Source organism: Ruditapes philippinarum, unplaced genomic scaffold (assembly GCF_026571515.1).
Source record: "Ruditapes philippinarum isolate M1 unplaced genomic scaffold, ASM2657151v2 ctg5670_1_1_1_1, whole genome shotgun sequence".
NCBI lineage: Eukaryota > Metazoa > Mollusca > Bivalvia > Venerida > Veneridae > Ruditapes > Ruditapes philippinarum.
In genome coordinates, this window is record NW_026856959.1 from 31982 (window position 1) to 45768 (window position 13787).

A 13787-nucleotide genomic window follows, 5' to 3' on the forward strand; every position below is an offset into this window, starting at 1 on the left:
ATTTTGGAATTGATTATTTTATGTCTTCATTCAAAGGATATATATCATATATAATATATGAGAGGTCGAATGCACACACAAATGTTGTATTAGCAATTTTGTTTCAAAACATTCAACTTTTCACTTTCTTAATATTTGGAAAATTTATTGCTAAGCAGTTCTATATTTATTCCCATATAGGATGTCACGTATGTTTCATTTTATTTAAATGCAAGTAAAGGTTGAGAAAACAATTTATTTTTTTTGTAAAATAATGTATATTTATGGATATTATTTTAACATTATTATATATAGAATGAAATACGGTCAGTAAGCTCTTTGCAGAAACGAATTAGTTGTTGCTGAGAACATCAATATCTTGTAAAATATTTTTAACATTTCTGCTGGTACATCAACATATTATTAACATATCTTTCCTTTGTAAAAATAATTTTGTATCTTCTTACATCTAATACAAGGTAACCGTTACTAACAGGCATGATAATCCCAACTTTATCTTTAATTTTCAAAAATTGTTGAATTGTAAGTTGGAGTAACGTATGTTTCACACTCGCTTATTTATGAACTTAATCACGGAATTGAAACTTACATGTAAAATCGACTTTTTTATTTAGGAATCAAATGTACATCATTTTATTGTCATAAAAATGCGATTTTATTGTTTTTATATATGCATGTGTAAACAATATAAAGTCTGTTTGATAAAAGTAACGTTTGTTTCACTGTGGTTACTTAAACAAGTTAAAACTCGACCAAAGTTATCAAACATTTACTTACTAATGTCAAATAGAAGTTAATGATGTTGTTATACGTGCTTTCCGACTTCAATTTCCCTTTTGATAAACTTACTTTAAAAAGTTGATAACGTATGTTTCTGTAACGTATGTTTCATTTTTTACATTGAAAGTGGGTTAAAAAATGACGCAAGACTGTTTAACCCGCCATAATTTGTGGTTAATATATCAGAGTTATACACATGTTAATTTTCTTTCTTGTTTGGATTCTTCTTTGAATGGATTGGCTCTTAAATAATGGTAACGTATGTTTCTTTTAAAATGCTGTTGAAAAGATTTGAATAAAAAATGAAAATTTCCAAAAATATAATGATTTTTGAGAGGCTGCAAGCTTATTTTTACTTATAATTATATATATGCTGTATTATTAAGCATGCATCGATTCAATTATGTAATTTCGGTTCCACTTATTATTGTTTTAGGTTTGTCACTATTTATTTATATGCATTTGGCGACATTTGATCATCCATTATATCAATGAGATTTTAACAGTCAAATGTAATTTTTACCAATAATCATAGTTCATATACACACAGCAATGACTAATTGCACATGTTTCTTTTATTCTGGAACTTATTTTTCTGAGACACAATTTCAAAGTTGAAAATTCTAGGTGGCGACAGTAACGTATGTTACATTTTAGGGCATTAATGGTACTTGTAAAAGAAAAATAACAGATAGAAATGTAAAACTGAGAGTGTCCCTATTAGACAAAGTGGCAGCCACCTTTCTAACGACATTTTGACCTCAAGAAAAACCTTCGTATATGAGCTACCCAGTGGAACATCAAATGCTGTGTCTTATTGAGAATGAGCGTAAATGTTATTGCACATTATATAAATTTCAACAAATATTCATATATGAAATATTTATTTTAAATTTTAAACTGTATAAATAATGCATTACCAATAGCTATTGCCAATATGAATTCATTCTATTTGATTTATTCACCTCTTAATCAGTTGGCTATCATATCATAATTATTCATAATAAAATATTACGTCATTTGATCATTTTATCTTTACTAAATTCTGTATTTTGCCGTTTTATCCGTTAATATATATGGGACGTGTAGCATTTATATTAGCCAGTTGGTCACTCGTACAGTTCATGATGATTTCTTTCTCTCCGGCTTTGACAGGAGTAAACCCCACAATGATTTTCACCGCTTGACCTTGATTAATTCCCCTGAAAATACATGTATATAATTATGAAAAGGATTATGTACATATGTGTACATGTATTGCCATGCAGAATCATTAAAATCTACCATTTTGATAAATGGTTTTACAAAGTAATAGAATAATATCCAAATAAACCAAACAAGCAACAACCAACTTATTTATAATATAAGGATATGCTAAGTGCATAAAAAAAATCGACCTTTCTGTTCTTATATGAAAATGATGATAATGTCAAATTTGATATTGGAGTATAAGGCAAAGAAAGCTTCAGTGATTTGACTATTCAATTAATACAATTTGTAAAATGTTTATTTCAATTTGACGTTACCGCGTTGTTCCCTTTTATATGATGCACATTTTATTTGAAGCCAGACCGCGAGAGGGCGTAACGAAACGTAACAAATCACTGGTAGATCTATAACATACTTCTGGGTAAGACATCGTAAGTTCCGAATTATTTTGAAATTGCAATTTTTCACATGTCTACTTTAATCAGTAGTATAATTATTTATTTTTTTTAATAAAATAGTTTGAAAAGAAATCAAACGCAGCAATATATAGAAACTGATGCTTACTGCAGCTTGTATGTGATAGGGAGCTGTCTTCCGGGACCTTCAGCTCGCAGGTAACAGTTTGTTAGTGGTACAGGTAATGGGTTTGTGAATGTTGTCTCAGCTTTGAATGGCTGTCCAATATATCCAGTATCTGGTGCCTGTAGTTATGATTAAATAAAATTGTGTTACTGGTAAATATGAAAGTTTTTATGCTAAAAATAGAGCCGCATCAATGATTAAAGTCAAGCAATCTGACAAAACCTATAACTGTACATATTTACCTATACGGTAAGTAAAGTTAATTATAGTCTTATTAGAGTATCAGTGTGAAAAGTGCGGGCGTCTGCCGCTAAATCTAGAAGTATTTTGTTCGAGCCCCTCTCAGGTCATGACTTCGAATTTCTTCATGCTACAAAAGCACTAGTTATAGTCAATAATCGGGACTAAGAAAATGATTTATATAGCAAGCAGAAACTTCTTTATATTAGATCATAAATGTGAATATTCTCGGATATCTATGCATTTGTTCAATGCGTCATATGTCCCCTTTTGGAAAATTTTTAAACTTCTTTTTTCTCTACGTACTGCATTAGTTTATAACATCTGGATTCGTTTGTGTAAATTAATTTTTAACAAACAAATCGTGAAATTAAGAAAAAACGCTTTTTTAGAAAGAAGTTTAATACAGACAGTACCTCTATAGTAAGATGAGGTTTTCGAAGTCGAACTTCCACAGTGTCGGCAAATGTTTGCTCGGTTTCTTCAATCATACATGAACACGTGACACTGAGGAAAAAATGGTCTGTTAATTTGTCCAGATAACGGTTTACTGGCACGTCTATTCTGAACATCTTCTCTAGTGAACAAACAAGATATAGATTTTGGTAACAACATGATACAAATCATTAACATATTTGTATTAACAAGAAGCATTAACCATGGGTTTGTTATAGTCGTTTTACCCTGTTTTCAATGATAACGCATTAACGTTTCAGTAATTTCAAAGGTACTTATTTGTATTATCATAAATCATTAACCGTTTGTGTTACCATATATCATCATCGTCTAGTGTTATGATAAATAATAAGGCATAGTGTATTATCATTAACCGTTACCATCTATAAAATCATAAACCATTTGCATTATCAAAAACCATAAACCTTTTGTGCAATCGTAAACCATAAACCTTTTTTATTATCATAAATCATTAACCGTTTGTACTATAAATCATCTATCATAATTAGGATCATGAAAAACTATTATTGTAATTCAGTAAGCATGTGTATGCATAATTAATATTTCATATTTCAAATTATTAAGATTTGTTTTGATTTTGTTACCAATCTGATTCTTTTACTACAGTGTTTATCATACTAATAATTCATTTAATACAAATATAAGTTTGATGCTGTAATACAATACTTATGGTCCTATCTATTTATCTTAATCGGGCATATTACATAAACGAAAAGGAAGAGACATCAAAAAAGTATACCATCCTTGCCGCTGATTGCAGTTCTTGGGAGTTTTCCCTTTACTACCTCTTTGTACGGTACTCCCGTGTAATAAATTGTCTTCACGTTAATTAGACCGACAACTGTCCTTGTCTTTTTGCTTCTCTGATTCGTTACTTTTAGTGAAACTTGTAATGTTTCCCCAATAAATGTGTTATTGTCAGCACTGACTTCAAATTCAACATCCTACCGAATATTTTTAATTAGCATCGTAATTCTTTATATGGGTATACTTGGGAAATAAAAAAAGAAATGATATCCGCGCATTTACTCTTCAGATTTTGTCAGATAAATGATCTAAAAGATGCTAATAAAAAAAAATTTGCAAAACTAGTGTAGATAAAATGCAGTCGGCAGATTATGCTATGTAATCACTGACGATATTATTCTGTGAATAATTTGCATTCTCCGTGGTCTGTATAGCTACCACTGCGACGTCGAACAATATTATATACATTGTATTGTTGGTAGTTCAAAGATGTTGTATTTGTATATACAAGTAAAAAGTAAAATTCTTTTTTCATTTACATTAATAGCATCATTTCTAAAAGAAAACGATCCTGGAGTGAGAAAATCGTACGAAAAAAAGCGAATCATTGTTGGAAGAACGCTACCTTTTTAGTGTCATCTTCAAAGTCATCATTAGCTCTATAAGACTTGGCCTCTTCAACTGCAATGCGCTCTTCTTCTGTACCTAAAATGTGTTGAATAAGTTGTGCACAAAGTTGTATTAGGTTGTAATAAAGCAGCAAACTAATAGTAAATAAACACTTATTAATTAATTAATTTACGTAGGCCCAAACTAAAATTCTTTAAATTAATCTAACAAACACAAAGACTCCCGAATTTAAGTAATTTTTCTGGACTTAAAAGGAATACGTTTAAATTTGAATTATCAAATTCAAATTAAGATACTGGCCTTTTGCTTTGATATTTTTTTACTGAATATTGTTTTAATTCTAAGGTATTGTAGACAAAAAACAAACAAACAGGTATTAATTTTTAGTAACCAATATCTTGTATATAAGTTTGGTAAGACTGCGCCCACGACACTCACAAAGTTTCAGAAGAAAAGCTGTGACAAACCTTCCGGAAATTTATATTGGTCGGTTATATCTTCTCTATCTTTATCTAACCCAGTCATCCAATCAGTTGAAGCTGAATTAGCCAATGGTTTCTTCGTACTGATTAACTTTCCAACACTATATGACAAATATAACATACATATCAAGTTAGTAAAAGGATAAAAACGGTTTAAGGGAAATAAACATGAAATTGTAAAGTTTTTCATCTTTGCAGGATTCAGGTAATAAAATTAAAAGCAAAATGGGGATCATCCAAAGTAAGAAAAAGCAAGAAGTGCTGCACAAGTTAACACCCTGCTTTAGGTGATGTAAAGGCAAAACCAGGTAATTGGAACACTTTGTACACTCTTATGCTGATTTTCATATCGGATTTATCCCGTTCTGGATCTAAAAAGGTTAAGTTCGTTGCTTACCTACCACAATCAAGACATGAGCAACTTACAAGCCAATCGGCCACATTGCAGCATGAAATGAGGCCTATTTTTCAACTTATCTTCGCTGAAAGATGTTTATAACATTGCATCTGTAGCGACATAAAATATTAATCTATACATTATAATCAACATTTTTTGTTTCTTTTAGACTAGATACATACAAACTTTTATCTGTCTTCACAGCTCGAAGCTTGCCTGGTGAATAATTCATCCACAGTATTTTGTCAGCGTTCACTTCGGCAAATGCCATTGGACCGTCATATGGAAGATAAACACGCCCACTTTTGATTGCCTTCAATGACATCGGTCCTAAGCAGTAAATTCCTATAAGTAAATAAATGATAATACAAAAATTGGCATTGTCAAGAATTACCGCATATACATGTACATAACCGGAAACGTATTTGAACGTATTACGTAGCAATGCTAAAATGGAATCTTAGTTATAATATCATTTTAGGTGCTGGAACCAGAGATGATTTATATGTCAATTCTACCGGTCCCGACACATGCAATACATATTTTTGCGTAATTAAGTAAATTTTGTAACGAGGTAGGCAACATTAAAGTGGTAGCAAAATTCATTACATTATGTTGATCCTTTGACAGTACTCGAAATACAAGCGAAGTATCATGTTAGAACTATTTGTTTGAGACCTACCCTTGCTCCGTTCTTGCGGTGTAGAATCTATAGCTTGCCAGCCATCATATCCTGGTGGAAGATCTGGTCGAGTCATCCACACATCATTCCATGAATGAAAATTCCTAAATATATATTGTAAAGTCTGTATGAAAATTCTACATAAGTCACTTTAGTATCATTTTAAATTAACATAAAAGTACAACATGCATGCAGACTCCTTGGACATACTAACATATACATGTATCATGAAAAATTAAGTCAGATGGAATATATCAGAAAAAAAGACAAGTTCATGAAAAGAAAGTCTAAAATTTACATATATCATATAAATAGTATTTATTTTATCTTTAATTATTACTTAGAATATAAAAAATATCGTTCAATGTATGAAAACGCTTAAATGTTTTATAAAAAGAGCATACCAAGACTAGAAACTATTTGTTTAGTTTGAACATTTTTTCCTTTTGTCTTGTAAAACCATTCCAAGCATACATGTATGAAATCTTACATAAAACATACAATAATTCACGATTTTAACATTTATCTTTATTAAAACAAGACATAATTAAAACAATGTCTTACCAAATAGAATCTGTATTAAGCTCTCCAATTTCTTCAAAATTTCTATCAAAATATGTATCTACTGTGATACTACCATCAGTGTCGTGTGCTGAATTGTAATTTGTCACAGATCTTGCTGGTATACCTAGAGCTCTACATACTGAAATAACAAGACCATCACACTTATACTACTTATACATCCGCTAATACTAATACTAGACATTTGTTGATAACTTCTCGAATAAATAAAACATAAGTCTAAAAAATGTTGTCACCCAGCCTGCATATTTAAGTTGCCAATGAAAGAGCAGGTTTGTAAAAATGTTTAAATTTTGAAAGTAAAATGAACTATAAAATGTTTCGAGATTTTTGTACCAATTGATGTAAGTCTTTAGCAATAACAAATATGAAAATTTTCAGATAATTCGCTTCATTCGCCTTTTTTTTAATTAATGTTGAAAATAACATAAAAATGAAAAGCGATTTCAAATCTATTTAAGAATTGCACTAAATATCGATTTTTTTTATTTGAATTTTGAGAAACGTTATATTTATGACAGTTTTTAGCTTTTAACTTTTAGACTTTTGTGGAGCTCCATAAAGGCTTTAACCTAGAAAAGATACTATATGCTTTCTGCCCAGCTCTCCAATTGATTGAAATTTAATGACAAGTCTTCTCCGTTTACAGAAATTTAAGCATATTATTTAATTAAGGCAAAAACTATTTGTTCATTAATTTTCTTTATAATAGAAATCAGATTCATTTGATGTATGATTACACTTGTAAAAAAAGTTACCGGTTGTAACAACTCCAGAAAACGTAAAACATTGACCATACTTCACAGGTTTCTTATATTTGAAATATTCATCTAGAATTGACGCACTTCCGGTCCAACCAAGCGGCGAAATTCCGTCGTCATAGTGACCACTCCAGTTTCCGATAATGATCCCATTTTCGTCATTACTATTCACCTTAATTACACAAAAACAAACTCTAACAAAATTTATAAAATTTCACATGCGACTTTATTAAAACGTTATATACGTCTTTTGCAGTCATTTATTCAGCCACCGTTTAGAACATTATAGAGCACGCAAATGGTACTGTTGGTCTTTTTGCACAACATTAAGTCCCCAATGGTTTTTTATTGGTTGTATCTTGTGTTCCGAAAAAATCCAATTATTAAAGTGGAATGCGCAGGAAAAATCTACTTAATGAAAATATCCACAATTCGGTGTTGAATTTGAGTGTTAAAGCCACATTTCGCGATTTTCTAAATTAAAACATATTCAATACATTTCTCAAGAACATTGGATAATCATCCGCATTATTACTTGTAAAAAAAAACACCCAAAAACTCACCAAACTCGAGATTTTACGAGATACATGGACAGCGTCGCCTCGTTTATTATCGGGCAGGTTTGATAACTCGTCCAGAAGAAACATCACACAGTCAAGGACATTGCCTGTAAACTGGTAGAATTAACAAAACAAACATGAACAAATAAACTGTGTTTTAACGAGCATGGCATGCAATATTCTTTCAATGTCATCGAAAATGTGGAATGCGTAATGATACAGGCGCATTTTAGAAATGACATACGGATTGGTGTTCTTAAAAGTAAGTTAAAACGTCGCCGTGCGGCCATAGTAACAAGACAAGTAAGGTTTACCTCAGTTATATTCAGTTCATATAAAAAATAACAATTTTTGTTATATGAAAAAAACACAAAAAAACAACCAACAAACAAAAAAAAAACGAAAGAAAAAAAACAGTGCCGCATAAAAAATCAGCATTGCTTAGACATAAAAGTAAATCACCTGTCCAAAGTTCCATGGAATAAAAGTTATCTTTTTCGCACTTCCGCCGTAAAGTTTTCCCGTTTCATTCAGAATGTATTTCTTTCAGTAAATCGCCATCCTTCATATATACCTGGTCATCTAAAATAACAATGTTTGAAAGATTTAGTGAAAGAAAATATGTGATTTCGTTGTAGCTGTCCCTAAGCTGTTGTATGATAATCGATGAATAATAATGATGTTCGTGATGATGAATCAGATGAAGGAATGATTTTTTTGTGGGGAAAAATGGGGTGGGGGGCGAAAAAATGGAAAAAAAAAAAAAAAAAAATGTTGGATGGGTATTGGTGGTGATGGGTGGTAATGATGATGATGATGTAGCAGCCTGTATATAACACACACACTTTTACACATAGTGTTAATCGTATATCTGTAAACATTGTTGTAGAAGCTGTCGTTTTAATGGTGGGGACCAAAACATGAAATTAAGAAAAATGTTACATGCTCAAATGCCCACATGCCACTTACCTTCAAACCACCTATGGATTAAAACAATATGGTAGATTGGATATCTGTAAGCCAAAATCTCAACACATTTTGAACTTGAAATTTTCTTCCATGTTGTTGAACGTCTATTTTCACGTGCCATTTACCAACTGGACATGTGGGCGGAGTATCTACGCTGAACGTCACAGACGCGCCATCTATCGACTCAGTAAATGAGAATTCCATTTACTCTCTCCGTAACTTGAATGTGGAGGAAAGTTTGAGCCCACATGGCTTCCTCTAGAGGGAAGTGGACGTTTTCCTAGGAAAATATCAGGCAGAGTTCGATTATCGGGGTAACATACGTAATGATTATTAAGACTGCAATCGTTATGATATGAATAATCGCGTTAATATAGTGCGATTTATTGACCACGTAAGCACACGGAACTTATTACTAGGCACCAATAAAGGCCTATGATGGATTATTTGGATAAGACATGAAAAAAAATTTGTTTAGTCGACACCATGGAGTACATCAAAGGAGATTTCAATATAATTATTTATTATATAATATAGTTATTATGATTGTATGAATTGCAATTTTTTTTTAAATTTCAAATGACCCTAATCGGCTTCCGTACGATTTAGAACTGAACTGAACCTGGTAACGTTAACAACAAAACTGTTTAAAACTACGGATAGTGGATAGTTTAAGGTAGATGGTAGATTATGTGAGTACGACAAGGATTTGCAGTCGAGACAAATACAAAGAATGAGTGGATTAAACCTCAAATGACACAAATAGGCTTCCGTACAATGTTAAAACTGAATCTGGGTAACGTAAGCAACTATTCATTTTTTGAAAATAAAACAATTTAAATTCTATCTCAAAACTATTTTAAGTGTTTTATGACAATATATATTATTGATATCGATGAAGAAGGACTTAATCATAAAAATAAATACTGCAGCCATAAACTATGTATAATTTTTAAAAGATGGACTTAAAGATAAGATTTATGCAAGTTAATATAATCCAGTTCTGAACAGAATGTGTTTAGTAACATTTTCTACAATCTATCCGCCCTTTAAGTATGTATGTAAAGATGTGTATATAATTATGTATTTTAGTCCAATCAACAGATAAGCGTATAGTCTTACCAAATTGAAAAATTATTCGAACATCATCATTTTCAGGGTTAAAATGCCTGTCAAATGTAAACTTCATGTAGAATTTCTGCCCTCGTCTTACGACAAGCACTTGACGACTGTCATACAATTTGGCATTGGTGATGTCAAAGTCTTTGGTGCGGTGTGTCTCTGTGTTATATCTGATATTCATGTCAATCCCGGTCACTTTCAGGCTTCCGTAACCTTAAAATACATTTATAGTGGCTTACTATTTGTACGGAGTTCTGTTACGGCCATCTATAATTTTAAATTCCGTTTTAATGTACGTATAATTTCTAGCTGAAAACGAGTTTACTTCAGTCACGTGTCATAAATAAGCTTTCAACATATCTGAACTTTAGCTCTATATATATTGAATTCTTATCTTCAATTGTATCAAATAATGAAATATTAAATGAAGCAAATATTTTCACCTTTTTGTTTTAGATTTGCATATTTGTTATTTAGTTTTGGTATAACATGTTTATGATAGTGGATACCAGTTTCCGTTGCTTAATTATAACATGGACTTGATACGGTCAAATAAAAGTTTAATGTTTATGTTTAAGGTTCTCCATCCATCAATTACAATGTTCGTGTCATCTCCTCGCGCTCTGTATCAAACAGTCATTGAGGACAAGATAATTATGCCGTTGCTTTATGTCTTACTTCTGTTCTTATAAAGGTACGGTAAAATGAGCAATGAGGCAAAACTAAATTACGTCATAATAGTTTGTGTTTTCAAATTCAAAGACGCCCCACATGCACCATGAAATATAATAGGTTTGGTGTATATTTAGTAAGGTTAATCCAGTAATTTATTAAACTCGTATTGCACCCTGCTGCAAGTTCACATATTTATAATATTCGTCACGGTACGTTTGCAAATAGATTAGCTATAGGTATCTAATCTTAAAGAAATTGAAATTAAACAAGTTTAATAAGGCGTAACTTTGAGTTCAGTAAGGTAGCGGTTCAACTCAGACGTTAAAAGGTCGTTGCATAATTTTTTTTTCAAACTACTAGTATGCCTGTATATATTTTATATATTTATTCATTTAAGGTAATCCCACTGTCGCTGAAACAATGTTTTTTTTTTTATTAAAAAACATATATAACAAAAAAATGAGCACAGTCATGCACCTGAGTTTAATAATATATCATAGGTTAATGGAAAAAAATGTTGAAAGTAAAAGAAAACGAGCATACATAAATGAATTCGTTTTAATTCCTTTAAAAGTATACAATGACAGTACCTTCACCATAGGTCGACGATGAGGAAGAATTGTAATTCACATAGCGGTTCGAGCCCCAAAGATAAGTCTCATAGTCCGACATAAGGTTGTTTCCTGTACGCTCGTGCCGAGTGTATGTCCTCCGCCTACCCTCCATTCTATCGCCGTAGCGTGGTGGTCCTGCAAAACAAAACCCTATGATAATAGTAAGGTCCATGAAAAATAACGCATTTTTGCAGTATTCGTTTTCAACTACTTACCAATCCTCAAAATAAAATTGAGAAAAAACTTCACTTGAAAAGTGCGAAGTTTCGTGGTGGCAAAATGCACACGTGAACCCTGTCCTATTTATATCTCACGGAAATTTAATTTCGTCTTACAAACCACGTACTAATTATTTTAATGACACATTCCAATTTAATGCCATGGTTATTTGGAATTCCATACCACTGACTATAAGAAGAAAAACAAAATTGTCAATATTTAAGAAATGTTTCAAGAAATACTTATTTAATCAACTTTAGCACGGTCCGTATGTCTTATATATACAGGATACGCTCTTTATATTCATACATGTGTTTTTTATTATTATGTTTTCTAATAATGGGTGTCTGTCTTAGTTTCAAGTTTTTTGACTGTGTTAATTTTGTAAGTTAATTTTACTTTTTAAATTGCAGATTAAAATGATGCACTGATGAAAGTATTATGTTTAATGATAAATAAAATAAATTGTATGAATGTTCAGTATATGTGTTAATATATGTTAAAATTGTGATAACCATTTCATCATTTCTTTTTACATGTTATATTTTCTTTGATTGATATGTGTTCTTTTGTGTGTGTGTTTTTTATTTTTATTTTAGAAGGCCGCATTGTAAATAAGATGTTGCAATCTGTATATGTCTTAATGTGTTACCTTTGGTAAATAAAGTTATTATTATTATTATTATTATTATTATTATTATTATTTGTTGTGTACTTTAAAAAAAGGCAAATTTATTGGGAAACATTCTTTGTCTTATAATCTTTTGCAAGGTTTTGAAATAATACGCCCATGTAGCGAAGATCTGTATCCAAGATTTTGGATTTCTTTGAAGATCATAGATCTATAGTAAGTAAAAATTTTAATATGTGTAGCTCGAAAAAACGTTAGAAAGGGTGTCATTTACATAAAACACCATTGCAGCATATAAACTGTTTTAAAATTGTTTCAAACAAACAGAAAATCCCATTGTTACCAAAAAAACCTGACGGATACAGAATTCACGGCTAAAAACTATATCAACGGGGTTTCTCGACTTGCCCGACACACAAAATATTTTTAGGCCTCAATATAGAATTTATAATGTAAATTTCTAAAATAAATTGTTTCAATTTTCAATTGATAACATTTAGTAGTCAATATTAAATCATGTGTTTCGCAAGAAAAAAAAACACAATAAGTTAAAGATGTGGGCGTATTATTACGAACCTAGTTAAAATGAACCCCAATCTCTATTTATGAGAGTCAATAGTGCATTATATACATATAATTAAACATGTCAATGTTTCTCTTTACTCTCGCAATACAGAAGTTGAAATTTCTTATTAAATATCATGTTAACTAAAAATCTAAAAAAAAAAACAATTGAAAAGTATTTACCTTAACTTTAAAAGACGATGTTTTATCCGGTGATTTTATTTACCACTTCTTTTAAGTTACAACAACTTGCCAGTTACAAATTTCCTTTTCACCTTAAATACTTTATTAGTTTATTGAAGCGATATACGAGATAGACATATCGCTGTATATCATACTGCAATTTCTCTTTTATGTTTTTTTTTCAAACTCCATCAACCGGTTTTGGGTAAAGCGGGGGGATGTGTTCAATAAACATGATTTTTAATACTCAGACATTCCTTAAATATTAATTTATGAAGTCAGACTGTATACATAGTACATAGCTGAATAAAGTTCAGTTTATAATATGGTTTTCCGGCTCAGAAAAGACCTTAAAGCATAGGTCTCATTTATCGGTGCCGTAAAGAATCAGGCCCTGTGTTCACAAAGATTTTAGGATCATAATCGGGATCAGATTTAAAAACTTAAATATTCCCCATTGTTTACCCTCAAAATAGGTTGGTTTCTTAGCAAATCAGCAATTTATTAACATTTTGAATATATCTATAAACATATCAAGCAAAATACGATCGATTTTAGTTTGATAAAACAATGAAAATATAATCATAATCATTTGATCCTGATCCTGATATTTTCACGGGGCCTGAACCGCCTTTGGAACGTGGACACAGCTCTGCGTACCTCCGAAAAATGGTGAGGGCT

General features: G+C 31.0%; 2 protein-coding genes across 2 annotated transcripts; both read right to left on the reverse strand.

Moving 5' to 3' along the window:
• Positions 1-1616: 1616 nt before the first annotated feature.
• Positions 1617-8710, reverse strand: LOC132748258 (protein-glutamine gamma-glutamyltransferase K-like). Its single transcript, XM_060737830.1, has 12 exons — positions 8592-8710; positions 8133-8243; positions 7567-7741; positions 6791-6929; positions 6227-6330; positions 5727-5889; positions 5133-5248; positions 4661-4740; positions 4028-4232; positions 3228-3388; positions 2554-2690; positions 1617-1982 (listed from the first exon to the last, which is right to left on the reverse strand). The coding sequence occupies exons 2-12, from the start codon at positions 8214-8216 to the stop codon at positions 1841-1843; spliced, it is 1506 nt and encodes a 501-aa protein (XP_060593813.1). The 5' UTR covers positions 8217-8243; positions 8592-8710; the 3' UTR covers positions 1617-1840.
• Positions 8711-9274: 564 nt separating this feature from the next.
• On the reverse strand, positions 9275-13347 carry LOC132748260 (hemocyte protein-glutamine gamma-glutamyltransferase-like). Its single transcript, XM_060737832.1, has 4 exons — positions 13107-13347; positions 11486-11644; positions 10221-10433; positions 9275-9378 (listed from the first exon to the last, which is right to left on the reverse strand). Exons 2-4 carry the CDS (start codon positions 11619-11621, stop codon positions 9275-9277), a joined length of 453 nt encoding a protein of 150 aa, XP_060593815.1. The 5' UTR covers positions 11622-11644; positions 13107-13347.
• Positions 13348-13787: the final 440 nt, after the last annotated feature.